This window comes from Sander vitreus, chromosome 11, assembly GCF_031162955.1.
Source record: "Sander vitreus isolate 19-12246 chromosome 11, sanVit1, whole genome shotgun sequence".
Taxonomy (NCBI): Eukaryota; Metazoa; Chordata; class Actinopteri; order Perciformes; family Percidae; genus Sander; species Sander vitreus.
The window spans coordinates 8,788,010-8,809,110 of NC_135865.1; the positions used below are offsets into that span (position 1 = coordinate 8,788,010).

General features: G+C 40.4%; 1 protein-coding gene across 2 annotated transcripts in view; it reads left to right on the plus strand.

Annotated features, from left to right (window-relative positions):
• The window catches only part of fn1a (fibronectin 1a), a 32,963-nt gene extending 15,372 nt beyond the window's left edge, over positions 1-17,591 (plus strand). For both annotated transcript variants that reach the window (XM_078261537.1, XM_078261538.1), the window contains exons 19-49: positions 2,240-2,518; positions 2,826-3,089; positions 3,358-3,452; positions 3,852-4,020; positions 4,170-4,256; positions 4,681-4,872; positions 5,510-5,782; positions 6,437-6,551; positions 6,659-6,732; positions 6,819-6,908; positions 7,043-7,309; positions 7,412-7,528; positions 7,729-7,893; positions 8,018-8,173; positions 8,325-8,438; positions 8,582-8,851; positions 9,039-9,250; positions 9,697-9,784; positions 10,001-10,186; positions 10,360-10,449; positions 10,734-10,925; positions 11,059-11,148; positions 12,167-12,275; positions 12,491-12,710; positions 13,126-13,296; positions 13,381-13,519; positions 13,933-14,100; positions 15,058-15,183; positions 15,572-15,678; positions 15,823-15,942; positions 16,397-17,591. In XM_078261537.1, coding sequence (XP_078117663.1) covers positions 2,240-2,518; positions 2,826-3,089; positions 3,358-3,452; positions 3,852-4,020; positions 4,170-4,256; positions 4,681-4,872; positions 5,510-5,782; positions 6,437-6,551; positions 6,659-6,732; positions 6,819-6,908; positions 7,043-7,309; positions 7,412-7,528; positions 7,729-7,893; positions 8,018-8,173; positions 8,325-8,438; positions 8,582-8,851; positions 9,039-9,250; positions 9,697-9,784; positions 10,001-10,186; positions 10,360-10,449; positions 10,734-10,925; positions 11,059-11,148; positions 12,167-12,275; positions 12,491-12,710; positions 13,126-13,296; positions 13,381-13,519; positions 13,933-14,100; positions 15,058-15,183; positions 15,572-15,678; positions 15,823-15,942; positions 16,397-16,465 — 4,814 coding nt within the window. In that variant the 3' untranslated portion in view covers positions 16,466-17,591. The remainder of the gene's footprint in view (positions 1-2,239; positions 2,519-2,825; positions 3,090-3,357; positions 3,453-3,851; positions 4,021-4,169; positions 4,257-4,680; positions 4,873-5,509; positions 5,783-6,436; positions 6,552-6,658; positions 6,733-6,818; positions 6,909-7,042; positions 7,310-7,411; positions 7,529-7,728; positions 7,894-8,017; positions 8,174-8,324; positions 8,439-8,581; positions 8,852-9,038; positions 9,251-9,696; positions 9,785-10,000; positions 10,187-10,359; positions 10,450-10,733; positions 10,926-11,058; positions 11,149-12,166; positions 12,276-12,490; positions 12,711-13,125; positions 13,297-13,380; positions 13,520-13,932; positions 14,101-15,057; positions 15,184-15,571; positions 15,679-15,822; positions 15,943-16,396) is intronic.
• The last annotated feature ends 3,510 nt before the right edge of the window (positions 17,592-21,101 follow it).

A 21,101-nucleotide genomic window follows, 5' to 3' on the forward strand; every position in this document is an offset into this window, starting at 1 on the left:
TTGCTTAAGGCAGTGGTTCTCAAAGGCAGTGGTTGTCAAACTTTTTTCAACAATGTATCCTGTTTGAAATATTTTTTCATCCAAGTACCATTTGACGAGCACAACTCATTTTCATTATGAATACTAAAAAACTAGCTATATAAGGAAGCACATCACAGCGCTGCACCATCAATGTCTGCTTTACTAAACAACAATATTGTAACTGAAAAACACTGAAATGCATTTAAAATGTTTAGAATCACTAAATGAATTCCTTATTATTGTGTATTAATATTTTAAGAATGATACACGACTGATTTTTAAAGATAAACATTTAAAAAATCTTATGTACCCCTAGTCTCGCTTTACCAGACCCCTCCAAAGCGCGCTGGAGGAGGGTCTGGCTACTCCACACAGCATTCGGGGATGGGAGGAAAACGTGCTCTGGTTTAATGGCATTTCTTTAAGCCAATCAGAATCGTCATGGGCGGCGCTAAACTCCGCACAGAGCCGCTGCAAAATAGTCGTGCAAGAGAAAACTCAGATTGGACAGATAGTCTAGCTAGCTGTCTGGATTTACCCTGCAGAGATCTGAGGAGCAGTTAACAATAGTCCTCATGAATCCACCGGATTTAAAATTCTAACACAAAGAAAGAGGAAGGAAACGGAAAATACATGCATCCGGCAGAATTTCCTGCGGCACCGGAGCAATCACGGAAGTGGATATAGTCGAACATCTATTAGGAGACTATTTCTGGCACTTTGTAAGTACCCACAACCCCTCCATATACTATGTAATGATTGGACCAAAGATGTAGAGAGTAAAACGCTATGCGACATTTAGTCCTATGCTGATGTCAGCACAAGTTGGTGTGTTGTGACCAAAAATCTGCCTATTGGGTGATTTTGATCCTTAAGTATTATCATTTGATCTTGTGCTCCCCCCCGCCGTACTCTGCTATATGTATGAATTAATTTGACTTATTAGTCTTGTCATAGGAGCACCCTCCAGAATCAACCTGCAAGTCATCCTGTGGCCTAGTCACAGTTCTAATGTAGAAGTTTCCAATTCTTAATACTAGAAGTGAAGAGTTTTCCAATGGAAAGTGAAGTCATTGAGTTCACAGCTGTTGCACTCCTTTTCTGACTGGAGTTATGTAAAACTTTTCAGTCTGCCAGGTCTAACATGCTGTTGAGCAGATGCTGGAAAAGTGTGTGTGCGTGCGTGTGTGCATGCGTGCGTGTGTAAAGACTGATAGAATAAAGATACATGACCTAGTTAAGAGTGTGTGCTGCCATCTTCGGACAGACAAGTGAATCCCCCTCTGGAGATGTACACTATAGTCCCTTTCCGACCGGATGGATTTGGTTTGTTGTTGTATGTGGCGCTAAAGTCAAGTGACTATAAAGAGGCTATAAAGAACGTTCAAGGCTATAAAGAACGTTGCCGTGCTTGCGTCACTCCCTTACCCCTCCTACCAGTTCCTATGGTCACTTGGCCAGTGTGAATGCACATGGCAAAACCGGTTTTGGGTGAGAGTAGTTAGTGGAACTGTTTAGAAGTGGACTGTTCCTATAACTACGTTCCTGTAACTACTTGGTCAGAAAGAGGCTTCTGTCAAATGGACCAAGGCTGCTGTCTACACGTATGTTGTCTGAGCTAAATCCAGAGCAAGGCATATACTGAGTCACTTTAAACTTTGCATCTGCACTTTAGTATATCAAGGTTCAAAATGACAAAAGGTTAATCAGTCTAGACATCGCCACTTCTTTTCATTTCTTTTTTTCTCTTTCCTTTCCTTATTGTCTTATCAAGACTTTCAAGATCTCTCTCCTCTCTTTCTTTGCACTATGTCCAGCTCTTCTTTACTGCTTCAACAGTGTCGGTATGTGTCCTGCTGTCCAGTCTGTCCAAAATATGATTTTGGACATTCCTTGTAGAAATTGTGTTATACACCTAATATGATTATGTATATATAAACCTGCGTGGGGCTTTGATGATCTGCAACATAAAAGCAAATGCATTGAAAGATGTATCAAAGAGCCATGATGTCATAGAATTAAATTGAATATCATTTCCACATACCTTACCTTGTTTAGCAGATAATATTTCAAATGAGTTCTCCATTTTATTGAATTGGTAGGAGGCATCAACTTTTCTGTTACATAAGGTACTTAAACACTATGATGACTTCTTTCATCTAAATGGATATTAAATAATTCAAATGTTAATGTTAAGTTGTTTTTCGCCTGTCCACAGAAGAAGTTACTTCTCCTACAGACCTGCAGTTCTTCGAGGTGTCCGATAAAAAAATCGTTCTGACCTGGTCCGGCCCAGCCAGCGGCGTCTCAGGTTACCGGGTCACCGCCGTCCCTGTTGATGAGTCTGGTTCCCTGCAGAGGGAGATGACCTTGCCTGTCAGTCAAAACTCCTACATTGAAGTGTCACACCTACAGCCTGGAACACTGTACCGCTTCCACGTCTACACCATTCACAATGGAGAGGAAAGTTTACCACTTATTGGGGAGAAAACCACTAGTAAGTATGACAGATGCCCTCATGTCTTTAGGGTAATGACACAAAATATCAAGTCTCAACTAGAGATAAATATTTTAAAAAAGTGCAACAAAACAGCACAGAAACAGGATAAGAAAAAAAGAAAAAGAAAGAAAGTGGTGTGCTCTGAAGAATGATTGTCTGTAATGTATACTATGTATGTGATTTTTACATAATGAGCTAAAACATGTGAAACCTCTGGTATGGTCCTCTATTTTTTTATTGTTTTATTTTTTTTTAAATCAAACTGTCCACATCTAACAGTGTTTTTATTGATGTCTCTTTTTAGAGCCTGATGCTCCCACAGATATCCATTTCACCAACGTGACGGAGGACAGTGCTGTGATATTGTGGTTTGCCCCTCGTGCCAAAATCACTGGTTACCGTCTCCTCCTCTCCATTGAGGGCTCTAACCCCAAGCAGCTGCACCTGCCTGCCCGCCTTACTCAGTACACCCTCCTCAACCTGAAGCCTGATACTGAGTACACTGCTACGCTACATGCTGAGCAAGATAACACACTCAGTGAAGGAGAGACCGCTGTATTTACCACTAGTGAGTGTCTGAAGCATATGAACGAGTTTAAAGCAGTGTGGTCACACAGTGCATGTGTATATGTATTATTAGTAATGGTTTCTGCCCTCAAAAACCAAAATGTAAGATCAGTAGAGGCGTTATGGATACAGTTGAGTGGAAAGATAGGTGCAATCTTCTGAATATGCATGCACTCAATCTTCACACTGGGGGGTGGGGTGCTTATATCTTAACATACCATGACACAATAACTTATCAGAACACACTTTTACTCTCCGTGTGTTTGTAGACCTGCCAATGGGCAACGCTCCTCATTTCAGCACTGATGTGACTGACACCTCCATTATAATCTCCTGGACTCCAGTTCCCCGCATTGAATACAAGGTATGCTCTCTGCTAATACATAACATACAAAGTGTTTTTATACCCACATATTCTTAAAGCTGACTTTTTCCATTATGTCCCTTTTTGTTAAATGAACGAGTGGATTGTGTGATTGTTTTCGGATGCAAATTGTTTTCTTCTGTTTGCTGTGGAAAGCACATTACAGTTATTCTTGGTTTAGTGTCGGCCCCATTGGAGTTAGATATCATGGGAACTACAGACCTCGGGGGTTAAATGTGATTGGTCAGAATATGTCACACCAGAGATGAGAATGTTCTGCTGGCTTCCATGTTCTTGGGAAAACACTGACCTCTGACCTCTGACCTTTACCTCCTGTACCCCACGGTCCATGCCTCGCTCTCTGCTGTCTCTCTGACACCATGTGCACTTATCTTTCAGTTGACGGTACGTCCCAGTCAGGGCGGAGAAGCCCCCAGAGACGTGACCTCTGACTCAGGAAGTATTTACATTTCTGGTCTAACTCCGGGAGTGGAGTACACATACAGCGTCCAGCCAGTAATAAACGGCCATGAGCAGGGAAGCCCAGTCACACGCCGTGTTGTCACACGTAAGAATAAACCAATGAATATTGACCCTGTCATCTTTTATTCAGGTTTTCCTTTCACTGCTTGCTGTTTTCTTTGATCCCCCAATGTTTCCACTTTGTGTATTTTTAACACAGTCTTGCTCCTTTCCTTCTCTTTTCTTCGTCTCCAGCTCTGTCTCCTCCGACTGATCTCAACCTGGAGTCTAACCCAGGCACCGGAGAGCTCACAGTCCAATGGAACGGGGCCAGTACACCAGGTACACACACACACACACACACACACACACACACACACACACACACACACACACACACACACACACACACACACACACAGCCACAGAGCCACCTACCTAGGTGTGCTTGAAAATCAAAAGATTTAATCACACTGAACACTACAAATAATCTAACACCTTAATAGTAGGCCTCTTTTGTGTGTTTTTGATTAAATTGGTTGTAGGTTGATTGATTACTCTCCTTTTGTTTGAATCATTCATCAGTGAGCTACAGTCTTCGCTGTGACATTTTCTAAATTCCATTGAAATGCCAAAGTAAAAAAAATCATTCTGTTATGGCAGTTTTTTTCCCCTCAGCATGTAATTGTTCCATATTGATGCATTATCTCCAGTTTCTTCCTCCCACCCCATGTAAATCTTCCTTCTTATTCTCTCTCCCTCCAAGACATCACCGGCTACAGAGTGACATGCACTCCCACCAATGGGCAGCAAGGAAACAGTGTGGAGGAGTTTGTGGAGGCAGGTCAGAACTCCTGCACCCTGGAGAATCTCAGTCCAGGAGTGGAATACAACATCAGTGTTGTTACTGTTAAGGATGATATGGAGAGCACTCCTATATCAACTATCATTACACCAGGTGAGTGAGAGGTCAGCTCATAATCCTGGGGGTTTAATGGGTTTTTGACACCATAGGGAATGGATATTCAACATGAGAAATACAACTGAACCATCATTTTAGGGAGTCTGGCCTCATTCTCATGATCATATTGTCAGGGAAACGTTTGTGTATACAGGTAAGAGATAACTGTCCCCATTGTTAACTTAACGTATGTTGAAAGTTAATGTGTCAAAATAACACATTAGCTTCCAACATTTAACAGATACTAGCTCTGCTCTGTTAGCATGACCGCTCTAACTCATGCAACACTAATGCTATATTACCTATGTATATATTAAGAATGTTCAATAGAGAAGCTTCATTGAACACTAGTTGAAACCTCACTATATGGCAATATATACCAGGGAAAGCTATCTTGCATTAGCTCTTCCATTGGTGTGATATGTTGAGTATCTCACCCTACTGGAAGCAGACAATTTCCGTTGCTTGCCTTGACCACTGCTCCTGTCTTTTTGTCTGTCGGTTTCCTCTTTCGTGTCCAACCCCTTTCCTTCCGCCTTTGCCTCTCGTTTGTTTGGTGTTTCTGTTGTCTTCTCTCTGTTCTTTCTTCTCCCCCTACACCCCTTCCCTCCAATCCTCTTTCCCACCTACCCAGAAGTCCCACAGCTGACGGACCTCACCTTCAAGGACGTGAGCGACACCTCTATCAGTCTCCGCTGGTCACCGCTCAACACCACAGCCATCACTGGTTACAGGATCACAGTGGTGGCAGCCGGCGAGAGCATACCCATCTTTCAAGACATGGTTCTGCCAACGACTGGTCATTACACTGTCTACGGACTGGAACCTGGTATCGACTATGACATCAGTGTGATCACTGTGACGGAGAATGGCGAGAGCGAGCCCACCACAGTCACTCAGCAGACCTGTAAGAAGTCCTTTATTACTAATATCATTACATTTTCTGATTAGAAGAGCCATTCAGTTATAAATAAGAATACAGAACTGTCAGAACTATCGTTTAGGTAGATAGATGGATTTACTAGAGTTGCCTGCGTGTGTGTCACACATTACATTGTGTGTGGTGAGTTATATAATGTAATAAGGTTCTTATTAACCCTAAGACATGGCTCTGTAAAGCAAACCTTTAAAGCTGCTGATGTAATTGCACAGCATGCTGTGTTGTCAGTTTAATAATCCACAAAAAGTGTATGTGTATGTGTATGTGAGGACCATCTGGTTTAAGTTGCAGGGTTTAATCATACTGAGGCTTATTTTGCCTCCCAATGCAAACACTGCTTGTTCTCTCACTTTTAAGATGTCATAAAACTTTAGACAGATTTACACTGACACACACATAACAGACTCTTCCCTCAAATAGATGGAATACTTTTCTCTTTTAGTCATAACATTATTTTCTCGTTTGTCTTTCCTCATATCTTTTGACTCCCTTTATTAGCCTCCTCACTCTTTTTATATAATTATAACAATTCTCTGGCCACCTTCACTTGAGCAGTAACAACTCTTATAAATGTACCTTTTTGAATACATTCTGAATCAAGCTGCTATCTCTTGTCAATAGCTGTACCAGCACCCACTGATTTGGGCTTTGGCCAGGTTGGTCCAGACAGCATGGAAGTCACCTGGGTCGCTCCCCGTGTCCCCCACACCGCTGACATCAACAGCTTCCTCGTCAGGTACGAGGAAAACAAAAAATGTTTTTAACGCTCTGTATTCATTTTTTTCTGATTCAGATGTTATCTTTAGGACACACTGATCTTATGTTGGTATCCTTATTATTCAGGTATCATCCAATTGACGATGAAGATGACACTACAGAAATCAGCGCAGGAGGCAGTAACAGCGTGGTGCTAAGGCGTAAGTTAAAGCAAATTCAAATAATACACAACACACAGACACACAAACAACTACATTTGTATTAATGGCTCTTTCACTGTCCCCAGACTTGCTGCCCAACACAGAGTATCTGGTGAGCGTGGTGTGTGTGTATGAGCATAGAGAGAGCTCACCCCTCGTCGGCACCCAGAAAACAGGTGAGCCTAACATGATCTAATTTAACAACAGGGTCCATGGTCAGGCCAGAAATAGCTTCTTTTTCAGGGCACAGATCATATAAATGTTGATCTTTTCAAAACACGTTTTGCCGTATTTCCCAACATGTCTTCAGCTCTGGATTCACCAGTTGGCCTGCGTTTCTCTGAGATCTTCACCAACTCCTTTACCATCCACTGGCTTGCTCCCCAGAGCAAAATCACCGGTTACCGTATGCGTTACCAGATGGTCAGCGGCGGGAGAGCCAAGGACGAGAGGCTACCCCCGTCCAGGAACCACTTCACCCTGACAGGACTCACTGCAGACACCGAGTACTTGGTCAACATCTACGCAGTGAGCGGGACCCAAGAGAGCCTGCCGCTCAGTGGGAAACAGAAGACAAGTATGAAAATCCTAATTGAATACTTGATTGATTACTCACCATTTTATCATCATCATGTTGTTTATTTATGTTTTTGTGTCTGGCTCTTCACTCTCTCTCTAGTCTCTGATGCTCCCACAGACCTGGAAGTGCTAGACTCCAGCCCTACCAGCATCACCGTCCGCTGGGATGCCCCACCGGTCACTGTGCGCTACTACAGGATCACTCATGGAGAGTCCGGTGAGTTAGTAATAATGGCTTGAAATAATCATTTGATTTTCTTTTTGGCCAGGAAACTTTTTTTTCTGAATGCATTTTCCCTTTCTGTAGTCCATACAGTGTTCATTTATTGTGGAGATTCCTGTCACTGTATGATCAGTCTATTGAGTATTAAGATATTGCTTTCTCTAAAATGTACCACACGATCATTCTTCATCCAGGAGGTCACAGTAATCCTAAGGAGTTCACAGTGCCTGGCTCTCAGTCCACTGCCACAATCAATAACCTGAAGCCTGGTACTGACTACACTATCACTGTCTACGCTGTGACTGGTAGAGGAGACAGCCCTGCTTCCAGCACTCCAATCTATGTCATGCACAAGACAGGTACACACACACACACACACACACGAGGCATGAGACCAAACAGAGTAACCCATTTTTAGTGATTATCCAACCTCTTCATGTTTCAACTTACAACGTTCTCCTCTTCATCTCTCCATCCACTTAGGTGTTGACTCTCCCTCTGAAATGGAGGTGATGGAAGTAAATGACAACAGTGTCACAGTGAAGTGGAGCCCTGCCCAGGGCCCAATCAATGGATACAGGGTGACTGGGGTCCCCAGAAATGGACAGGGACAGTCTTTCACTGAGGTGGTCGCTCCAGGTATGGTGTTTGGCCAAAGCTTCCAGTATGTAGTGTTTTGTCAGTATTTTAAAGCTTGATTAGCTATACACTTGTTCTGGCTTTCAGTTTAGGAAACTCTAATGTTTCTTTTTCTTCCCTGTTTTTGTATCCTTTTCCTTCTCTTTTCCAGACCAGACAGAGATCACTTTCTCAGGACTGATGCCCACTGTAGAGTACGTTCTGAGTGTATATGCACTTGGACAAGATGGAGAGAGCTCCCCACTGGTGGTGAATGCTTTAACAAGTAAGGGTATACACTTTGTAGAGAGATATTTGTGAAATGTTGTCTGTTTTTCACACATCGAAAAACAACCTTGTGACGTCACCCCCTATTTCTTCAACCCCACTACCTTGCCACCCTTCTGTCTGCTCTCATCACCCTTTTAGATGTAGACCGTCCCAAGGACCTGACCTTCTCAGACATCGATTCCACCTCACTGCGGATCACCTGGGACAGTCCTGAGGGAATTGTCACATCTTACCGGGTCTTGTATTCAAGTCCGGAGGAGGGTGAGAGAGAGCTGCGCCCTGCTCCCCGAGGAGATGCTGAGTCTACTACTATCTATGGTCTGCAGCCTGGCACTGAATATACTGTGAAAGTCATCGCAGTGCACGATGACACGGCTAGCACACCACTGGTCGGGACACAAGCTACAGGTATACAATGAGATTAGTTCTAGATGTTATATATATTTGAGGTAAAAATGTGATACGACAAAAAGTTCCGAAACCAAAAGGAAAAATCCTTTATTTCGGACTTGACAGTATTCGGTAAATACCTCCGTCCTCTGTCGATACTCAGTACTGTCTCCTTCGAACTGTCTTTTCTCTGTCCCCCCCACAGCCATCTCCCCCCCCACCAACCTCCAGTTCTCCCAGGTTGGTCCTACCTCGTTCACTATGCGCTGGGCTGTGCCAGGACAGGAAAACCGACTAACTGGCCTAACGGGCCTCACAGGCTACCGTGTGGTGGTGAACCCAAAGAACAAGAGCGGTCCTACCAAGGAGATCAACTTGGCCCCAGACACCACACAGGCACACATCTCTGGACTCATGGTGAGTGTGGGTCTGTGAGTCTGAATGAAGGACTCCGTTTGTATTTATCTCTTGAAGAGAAGTTAGAAGTGAATGTTTTGCAATAACCTGACCTTCTACATTAACAGCTATTTTAAACTAGTTTTAAGGTTGTTTTTCTACCTTTCAGATACTCATTGGTTTCCATTTATGTTATTAGAGTATGAAAATGGACTTGCAGAGACGTCCATCACAATGAATGCTGTCCCTTCTTGAAACTCCATTACCTTGCAACAATAGCAGAACTAAGAATAATTGTGCATTGCTCACTGATTACAAAAAGTAAATAATACATAGGCAGACTCATACCTGTAGGTACACATGCACAGTTATGATAGTAGTTGCAGCTAGTATACCTAAACTCAGTCCTGTGGAAACTGGCAACACCGTGAGAGACTGTGAAGTCTCTTTTTCTCTATCTCCCTTAGGTTGCAACTGCCTATGAAGTCCATGTTTATGCTTTGAAAAACTCTCTGACCAGCAGGCCAGTCCAAGGGGAGGTCACTACTCTGGAGAGTGAGTTTGTAAATAGTAAATTGAGAAATTCTGACAAAAGAATGCATTGATTTAATACATAAAAACATTTTTGTTAAAGTAACGTTGTTACAGATAGTTCTTGTGTTGTGCAAAAAGCTATTCTTGCGTTGATCCCGTTATTAAAAGATACTCTCTCTCAACTGGATTTGTTCCTTCTCATCCTTACTTACTCTCTCTGTCCTCATCTACCTCAAGATATCAGCCCCCCTCGTCGTGTTCGTATCTCTGATGTTAACGACTCTTCCATCAACCTGACCTGGCGCTCCAAGACAGAAAGCATCTCTGGCTTCCTGGTTGAGGCCACACCCACCACCTCTTCTACAGGCTACACACCCATTCAAAGGACCATTGGCTCTGACTCACGCTCATTCACTATTACAGGTACACAGATATGAGAATGGACATGCATTTACATACACAAATATGTAGTGTAAACCCACAGCTGTAAGAATAATGTAAAATTGCATATAGTATAATTCAACATCAGATACTTAGGATTACTTAAAAATAAGCACATAACCCCTCACTAAGCTGTCTCTGTGTCTTCACTTCAGGTCTGGAGCCAGGCACCAGCTACAAGATCAACATGTATACACTGAAAGGAAACGGACGCAGTGCACCTCTCACACTCACTGCCACCACAAGTAACTATTTATCTCAATCCTACAGTGTCGGTCAAGCCAATAGTATTGCTTAAAATATTAAATAAAAATATCCCAAACTGGCATTTTTATATTTTCAGATTCTCTATAACTTGTAAATATAAAATATAGTACGGAATGGACACAATTCAATACATACAAATCAGTGTTTTAGTTACATGCAGATGTAATATTATTTATTCAGTATAGGTGTAGCTAGTATAAATAACAAAATAACATGTAGTTGAGTTTTTCTGAGTTTTTACTTACTTGTCTGTCTCTTCCAGCCCAACCGGTGGTCATCCCGCCCACCAATATCCGCTTCACCTCCCTGAACCCTAACAGTATCTCTTTCACCTGGGAGCCATCACGCAGTCCAGGCGTTACTGGGTATTATGTCACCTATGAGGAGGCCGGGGGTTTGCCTCGGGAGGTTACCCCAAGACCACATGCAGGCCAGAGCTACACCATTATTAATGGTGAGTGTGGAGCATGAGATTTACTGTACTCAGGCAAATGGAACATATATGCAAATACAAATGAGTTTAAAAAAATGTGGCAAATAACAACATCATTTATAACATTTTGTGTACTTCTTGTGCTTGGTCACAGGTCTGAAACCAGGAACAGAGTATGTCATTAAGATTGTCGCGCTGCAGAAAGCTTTGAGAAGCACACCTCTTGTGGGCAAAGCCAGAACACGTGAGTACACCCATCATCCACTTGCAAGCATGAATGGCCTGTGCAAACTTATTCAATTAAAAATTATTTCTTTAACTTTGACCTTTTTTTCTTTTATTAAAGTAAAGATTGCTCCTATATTGAAAATATGTAAGACATTGTGACAACGTCAAAAGACATTCAGCTGTTATTTTGGAGAAACAGAGCATTGGTCATTTCTCTTGCAAAGATGATCATCCTTTCAGCTTAGAGTTGGATTCCTGAAGTATTACATACAACTGATGCCTTAGAATAATAAAACTGCTGCTATTAATTTTCCACAAAGTGATCATAAAACTATGAAATACAACATTATGGTCTGTTTTTATATTACTCACTTTCAGGAATTGTGCCAATAATTGCACTAATTAGGTGAGGTACTCTAATGTCTCCACTCAAGGAGAAACACTATCCTATCTTGTTTTAAACTATGCGTAAGCCATGTGTTTGAGAGCTATGCTCTGCTGCCCTCTGCTGGCTTTTTTGTCTAACTGCTGCTAATGTAGAATTACAGCATATTGCCCTTGACATTGATTGTCATTTATATTCTTCTATCTCTAACCATGATTATCTATGTTTCATAATAGCATTGCGTTAGCCAGTCAACACCATTCAGCAAACCATTCAAACATCCTATTTTGATGAAATCCACCAAAAATTGCTCTATACAACCAACCAGGTTCCAACTATAACTTGTACTACCTCAGTCTGTGTCTGGGCTTGGAAGGATCCATCAGCTGCATTTTCACCATTCAAATCTTCACTATATTTTGGTTTTCCTATTGAAAATAATTAGATAACTGTTTGATAAACGTTTTTCTTTGTGTATTGCATTATTAGAGACATGCAGGTTAATGAGCTACCTGTTTTGTATGCAGCACAGTGGAAACACAACCATCTTGTGTTTTTACCTGCTAAAAGTTAAGCTAGTGGATTTGCGCATTGTCTTTGCCCTGCTTGCTTCTAACAGCTAACATACATATGCCTCTCGTCCAATCAGAGCCAGCTCCAGATGATCAGCTATTGGTTCCCGAGCTGCCACTGCTTCCTGTTCCTCATCGGCCGACCACTGACATCCTAGATGTTCCAGAGTCCTTCAATGACAAGATGTAAGAACCTGCATAACCATACTGAAATTTGAAATAAAAATGCAAGACCAAAAACGCATAAAATGCATGTGCAGTCAATTGGTGCTTTTGATCTTAACATTTGTTCTCTTTTTTTGTTCATTCTTTTTCCCCATTTGCATCTCCTGCTTGTTATTCTTTCCATTTGGATCTCCTGTTCCTTTTCTTTCTTCATCCCTCTCTCTTTCTCGGTCCAGTTTTGACACCAACCATGTTTACTTGTCTGGCACTAGTGGCCAAACCCAACCAGGCCAGCAGGGCCAGCACATTTATACTGAGTACCAGAGCCTAGGCCCTAATAACGGACTTCATGGCCCCTTCAGTGGACCAAGAGAAGGCCAGAGACCAACTCTCAGAGAACCTCTGATCTATATTCCTGTTGCAGGCCCTGATGGAAACAGAGTACCCTTGGTCAAGGTGTGTGAGACTTAAATGAGCTGTTGCAAATCTGATGTACCTCATACTATTTGAATACTGTTGTAAGATTTTTTTATATTTATCCACTATCATTTAGATTTATATTATCTTGAGTTCAGGATTGCAGCTGATAAGCAACAGGCCACATGAAACTGTGGTTTATATAAATGTGTCTCTGATGATCTGAAATCACTGTTCAGTAATGCCTAACTTCAATTGTCTTAGTTTAACAAATATGAATGCTTAAGATATGTAGTTTTAATACATCCTGGATCTTTTTCTTATTAATAAATATAAAACTTGCTTTTTACATTAGCAGCCGATTCTTTCATATTTAACATAAACGTGTATATGTGAAATATTTGGTGATCTTATGACCTCACATTATCTCTAAACTGTATGTTTGATCCTTTAGGTGAGCGAGGGTCCCCTGCCAGGTCTTGCATTTGGTTTCCCTGACAACGAAACAGAGTTGCCCCAAGAAGCACAGACATTCACAACCATCTCCTGGTCTGGCGTTCCTCATACTTCAGAGTATGAGGTGTCCTGTAATCCTATTACACACCTGGAGGAAAGGGGCTTTCAGGTATATACACGCACATAGTCACACACACATATGTACTGCTAGAGAAGTAAGAACTGCTTGTTAACTTTCTCTCCCTCCATATAGATGCGTCTTCCTGGCACCTCCAACAGTGCCACACTGATTGGATTGACATCTGGGGCGTCCTATAACGTCGTTGTAGAGGCCATGAGGGGCGGGTCTAAAGAGAAGGTTTTGGAGGAAGTTGTAACCGTTGGCAACGCTGGTACAGTAGTCCCCACTGACAAAGTGTGCTGGGAGAATTTTTCTCTCTCACCACAATAAAGTTTAATATGCATTCCTATGTAGCATATGTGTACATAAAGATGAGTTTTGAGAACTTTTTGATATTAATGAACGTCCGTTACATTCAAGTCATTGCCAAATGAGTTGCTACAAAGCTAATTAAGACTATCAGCTCCACACAACTCTCTCTGCATTTTTCTATGTTAACAAAATTGTGTTGTCCGGCAACTTTCGCGCGCAGAAACTCAAGTGAAGATAATTGACTGTAATAAATGTTTTAAACAATGTTTGAATATGGACAATTTGATGAATGCAGCATTCAAATCAAAAGATAGATTGTGTGTATCATGTCAGTTCATTCTATTCTAAACATGCATTTCTTCCATCTCTTAGTTCCAGGTGACATCCCCATTTCCACCAACCGGGATGTGTGTTACGACACATTCACACAGACCTACCATGAGGTGGGCTCAGAGTGGGAGCGCATGTCTGAGACGGGCTTCAAGCTGTGGTGCCGCTGCCTGGGGCTGGGCAGTGGCCATTTTAGGTGTGATTCATCCAGTGAGTGGCTTAATAACCCCATACCAGCATGCTTTGCAAAAACGCATGTGATTTACTCAAGAGGAATTTATAACAGGAAAATAATAAAACAAATAGATAAACAAAACTCTAAAGACTTGTTGGAGTTATGTGGAACACAACAATGAATACATTTGACATCATATACTTTATAAATTCCTTAGCTACAGAATGCCATAGAATTGTGCAGTTCTATGTGCTGCAACACGCATTAATACAATTACAGCATGGGCAGCCTTTGCATTTGTTTGAAGATCAATTGTATATAGTGTAATATATTTAGAATTTTTTTTTATACATACATTCATCAAAAGATGATTATTTCTTTACTATATGTGTGTCTGTAGTCTGCCCATGTTGTTCTGTGCTCTGCCTCTGTATACTGTGAAAACAGCACAGACAGCAGAAAGCCAAGCTAACTGACCAGTGTCGGTCTCAGTTATTTGTATTGTCTATGTAGCTAACATTACAATACCAGAAACTGAGATAACCAATCATCATTTCATTCTCTGAATGTCTATGTGTGTGTCCGCACTGGGACGATACATATATTCAACTGGGAACCAGTAAATCTCACTCAGGCTCTGTCGAATTTAAAGGATGTGATCACATGTAGTTTGAAATACAAATATGTTTTATGCTTTTTACAATGAATTTAGCTGTGTGAAAACCCGTTTCTGTGAATGCTGTAATTCTTTATCTGCAGCGTAAAGAGGAAACGTTTGACCTTTTGGAATTTGTGTTTGGCTGCTCTCTACATCAACTAATGAACTTCCCCCACATATCCACTTCATACTCCTTCCTCCACACTCTCACCCTTTGCTCTCAAACCAACCTTCTTCCTTCTCCATGTCACCTCACTCCCTTTATCCTCTCTCTCTCTCGCTCTCTCTCTCTCTCTCTCTCTCTCTCTATTATTTCTTCTCCTCCCTACTTCAGAGTGGTGTCATGACAACAATAATAACTACCGCGTCGGCGAGAAGTGGGATCGCCAGGCTGAAAACGGTCACATGATGAGCTGCACCTGCCTGGGAAATGGCAAGGGAGAATTCAAATGTGAACCCCGTAAGTATATGACACACACACACACACACACACACACACACACACACACACACACACACACACACACACACACACACACACACACACACACACACACACAATCGTTGAGACGTCAGGCTTGCAGTATTGTGATACAGGCTGATTCTGTTAAGTATATATCTTCTTTCAATCGGATATCTCAGTTGGTAGAGTGGGCGCCCATATATAGAAGTTTACTCCTCAACGCAGCAGGACTGGGTTCGACTCCGACCTGCAGCCCTTTGCTGCACGTCAATCCCCATCTCTCTCCCCTTTCGTTTATTCAGCTGTCCTATCAATAAAGGCCTAAAAATGCCCAAAAAATAATCTTAAAAAAAATACACTTTAATATGTTACTCTCACCCTCCAGATGAGTCAACTTGTTATGACGATGGTAAAATGTACCAGGTTGGAAACCAGTGGCAGAAGGAATACCTGGGCGCCATCTGTACCTGTACCTGCTATGGAGGACAACAGGTGCGTTACACTGTGTGTGTGTGTGTGTGTGTGTGTGTGTGTGTGTGTGTGTGTGTGTGTGTGTGTGTATTCACTGCTGCTTTATGTATATCTTTATGTGTCCTACCATCAGAAGAGCATTAACCTCTCCCACCACCTCTTTAGGGCTGGCGTTGTGAGAACTGCAGGAGGCCGGGAGGACAGACTGATGTGGACGCTGACCTCCTTCAACCGGTTCATTCAGATGCCATCGACCGGTACAGAGAAAACGCTCTACGCAAACTGGTCAGTCTCCTCACGATACGTTTTACTACTAATGTTCTGCTCTCTAATAAAACAAACCCAATACATCAATATTACTATTTAGTCAACAGACATAAACACACTGTATACATACTCTAACAACTTATATTGGAGAAGATCATCTCCACTGATCCTTCACATTTAAAGATACCTGGTTTATCTAAACATGCCTAAATGGAAGGCCATAAGCACTCACACAGTACTCTTTTTTTTTTCTTCAATGCTTGCTACTGCATGATGGTTCTCCACAAACTGAAAATCTGGTATCTACTCACCCTTAAACAAATATTAATTATTAAATTCAGCAGTTTTTGTGATCTGTAATTTCTCATTGATTTGGAGGATGTTGCTAAAAATCCAGTCAAAACTAATAAATCACAACATCTCCTTTTCTCTCTTTCCTTCCCTTCTTGCCCTGTCTTTCTCTGCTCTCCAGAACATCCAGTGTCCGATCGAATGTTTGAGGCCAGAGCTGCTTGCAGACGCTAACAACCCCTTAGATTAGAAAAGAGGGGAGTACAAGTACAGGAGGATGAAGTGTCACTACTACAGCGTCACTACCACTTCAAGAAGGAAGCCTTCTCCTGTTTGTTTTTTTTTTTATAGAGAAGACATTTCCATCAGATCTGTACTTGAAGGTTTTCCCTTCACCAAATTAAAGTGCCTTAACAAGACTTTTCTACACACACCTGTGCCTTTTCAAACACCTGTCCATCTTTTCATGTTGGTTGTGGTCCTCCTTCAGTAGAAACAAGGATTTCTTCAGTCAATGAATTCTTAACATCTGTAAGAGCACAAATCCTGCTGCTTGATCCCTTCAAACCTGCCTACACCCAAACAAACTCTTGACACACTCTCTCACACATACATACACACACACACACACACACACACACACACACACACACACACACACCAGTATTTTTACAGTTGCATTGGGACTTTTTTGAATATTTCAAAAACATTCCATGACAATTCTCTTCCTTTGACTGAGACAAAACTTCCCTAATGACTGTAGCCACATCTTTTGCATTTCCCATGATTTGAGTCTCACTGTGACTGTCTATTCAGAAAATATTTAGGTAATGATAGAATGCATTTCTAAATCAGGAGTGTGATTTTATGTGAGCAATGGGTCACTAAGATTTCAATTAAAATCTCAAGAAACTCAAAACAAACTTTCCTTAAAAAGATAAGCACTGTTTCTTTTGAGTTGATATTAAAACATGTGACCTTGCTATTAATACAGCTACTTGAGTCACCATGTAGATGTGATTCTGTGATCTGTAATGTGGCTATTTTAAAAGTACATAAGGTATAGCATGTATGAAGTCTATAAAGCAAACGCTGACTGACCAAAAGATCAACTGTTATTTTAAAAAATGTATTGTAAAATTCACCATTATTTCCAAGTGAAATGCATTTTAATTACATAAATGTTTGTATTTTTTTTTGTTTTTTTTAATTCATTTCTTTAATTTATCCCTTATTATTCATGCATTTTTTTCAATGCTTCATTGGGGTGTACACTTTTTTTGATTAACTTGTTTTTTTTTGTTTTTTTTATATTGTTGGTGCCAAAATCTGAACTACTGTGGACTGAATCTTTTTATAAAGTGAAAAAACCCAAACCACATGTCAGTTTGTTTTGTTGGCGTATTTCCAGGTTATTTCTTACAGCAGGTGAGGATAACACACATACTTTAATTTATTACCATGACTCCTCCAGGAGCCAAAGGGTTGCAGCAAACTACAGTATTGTAAGATATGATACCATTTGTACAATTATAGCCCTCCATTTAATTGTTGATTCATCCGATTTATATTTGGACGCAAACATCCTAGGACTTTGTCCAGTTTGTGTAGTTTCATCACAAACACCTGCACACAAAAAGAATATTTGTGTAGTTGCATCACAAACACCTGCACACAAAAAGAATATTGACATTGCCTTTCTGATGCTAGTTCTTTGGTAACACAATCAAGATAAAAAACATGATCCGCTTTATTACCCTCCCAAATAACTTCCAATGTAATTTAACATTCTCCCCACATGAATAACATATAACATAAAACACGGACATTTGTTTTGTTGCATCTTTATGAAACAAAATTCCCCCAACCAAGAAAACAACTAATACCCAATATGGACTTCTGTGCGCATGTAGTAGGGGTATAAATCACACGTTTTATCACGATACAATATTATATTGATTCTTAGCACAATGATACAATATTTATTGATTTCACAAAGTCTGCCACGACATGATTTCCATTTGATTCACCTTAGGGGACTGTGACCAATATGAGACAATACATAAACCCATTTAACACAATCAGTTACATATAGTATATTTACAAAAAGCAAATAAAATATGATAATTTCCTTACTGTGCTCTTCCAGGCATTTAAATGAAAAACACTACTTAACACTTAACTTAATAAAAAAAACTTAAGTAACACTACTTAAAAAAAATAAAGTGGGAATTTCAAAATAAAGGCACATTTTAAAGATGATATACCGATATTTTCACTTTGTTTTGATAATATTGGATCGTTGAGGATTTAATCGATATATCGATCCAGGTCGATGTATCATTACACCCAACATGTAGCCAAACTATATTGATGCCTATTACAACTCCAATAAAAAACGCCAAAACCATTCCATCCCAGTCATCTTTCACAACACACAAACGACTAAACACTAAACATTTACCATTATGTCCAGAGCTTGCACAGGCCAGTCTGGCTTTAACCTCAAGTTCCTGCTTCGATTTTCTTTCTTTATCAAGGTCAGCTTTAGCTCAATTTCATACTAACGTTAATTAATCAGCACACATGAAACGCAAAACTAAACTTTCAAAAGTGCACTTTTTAAAAGTAAATATATGTTGGCTAGCCTTGGCTAAAGTTAGTTTAAAACACCATGATCAATGCAAAAGCAAAATACTTGGTTTTGGTGTCAAAGCCAAAGCGCTTTTTAGTTGGGCTACTGTAAGGTAACAATTTACAATGCCTTTGTATGTTATATACAGTCACTGGTTATACATGTAGCTGCACCACTAAATGCTAACAGGAAGACATAAAGGCCAAGGCTAACACATGGAAATTGGCTCAACACAGAACAGCAGGCTAACCAAAGATATATCTAGGCTATGCTAGTAGACTTCCGAGCATTTATAAATCAAACCAATCCAGTAGGCCTATGCACCGTTACAGGCTACATGTTTCTTCAGTGTTTTTGTTTTTTGTTATTCACAAACACTAATTTAAGCATCATTTTAGAAAAACAAAATATGCAGGAGCTTTATACTATGACAAATACAAAAATCAAGTAATTCTATGTATTAACTCTTCTTTTAAATAAACTTTAAATGAGGTATGCCAAAAAAAATCTTGTTTTCTTTTCATATTCTATCTTACATTTCTGTATTTTCTTTTTAAACTTCTCCTTACGGTATTTCCTCTGTATTGTGTCTCTGTAAAGTTGAGGGACTTAATTAACGGAAAAAAACGGGAAAAGGGTTATACAGGTTATACATGTATAGGTCATTCACCATTAGTTCCATGTGAAATCGATTTTAATTACATTAATGTTTTGTAATTATTATTATTAATTCATTTAGGCGTAACATTAGAATTAACTTCTGAATCTTTATAACTGAAATAAGTCAGTTAATTGTTGGTGGAGAATGAGTTTCTTCTTCTTCTTCTTCTGAAAAGCAAAACAATCCTACACCGGATATCATTCTCGTTTTGACCAGCCCTACACAGTGTGTTAATTAAAATCAGCAACAGATCGCATGTAGAGCATTTTAACAGCTACTCTGTCATAATTAAAACAACTGGAGACTGTGTAGGAGCTGATATATGGGTCTGATAACATTTTATTAAATTGGAATCGGACGTGTTTCTGTCACTTCCTGTTCAGACTGAAGGCTGCTGGTATCGGCTGGAAACTGTCCGACTTGACAGCGGATTTTTGTCACTGCCCCCGCCTGCTCCCGCCTGCTCCTGCCTGCTCTCGTCCACTTTACAGGCGAGGCGCAGTCTGGGCGCAGTTCATCTCGAACGAGCCTATTGGTTATGGGTCAGGGTAAATACCACGGTAAGCCAATCAGAGGCAGAGTAGGGCAGGACATGCCTTCACCTCCTACATGAAAATTTGCCGCGTGGAATCATGGATGTATCAGAATCTGTAACATGTGCGCGTTCAGCTGTAAATATTTCCAATGCGATTGATTTTGATATAATGAATGGCGTCTTGAAACTGAACTGGTTAAAATCTTTTATTAATAACAGGCAGTCATTTTGGTTTATTGTCCCCAACTTAATATTTTCAAAAATGGGGGGAATAGACTTTTCCTGTGATGTGATTTTGAATGCAATTCATTACCAGTCAGACTTTCTGCTTTCCATCAGCAGGTCCTTCTTTATTGGAAGTTAATCTATAAACATAATTTTACACCTCATAATACTCCAGTTTGGAATAATAGATAGGCTACATATTGATAAGCAGAAAATCTGTGTACATGGAGGAATGGAAATCCAAGGGGATAATGGACTAGTGTTACAGCACGAGGAGTTTTGTGAGAAATATCAACTTCACTGCAATGTCAAGCATTATGACAGATGGTTGAAAGCTATACCAATGTCTCTCAAATCAATGGTGAGAGAAGACATCAGGTACTCCAACGTTTCTCCTAGTCTGAGGCAGCTCTGCATCCAAGGAATTGATTTTTGTGACTATAAATGTTCAAACAAAGTTATTAGAAATTTTCTGTTAAAGTAATATTATCCCAATCCAGTAAAAAAATAAATAAATATGTTGAAATAATTTGATGATGGAGAGGTTAAGAAAATAAGGAAAAGTTATATCACGTTTCCTCTTCTTCCGAAGGTGAAAGAGGTCAACTTTAACATTTTCAATGAAATCTACCCAACAAATGAATTTTTAAGACTGAGATTCAATTTTGATACTAATAACTGTGTTTTTTGTGAAAAGGAAATTGAGAATTTAGAAAATGTATTTTTCTGGAGAGATCTGCAGAGCTGGTTACAGTCCAGGGAAATTGAGATACCATCCCTGACAATGAAGAATATAAAGTTTGATGTTTTTGTTGAAGATAAGAAGGTAG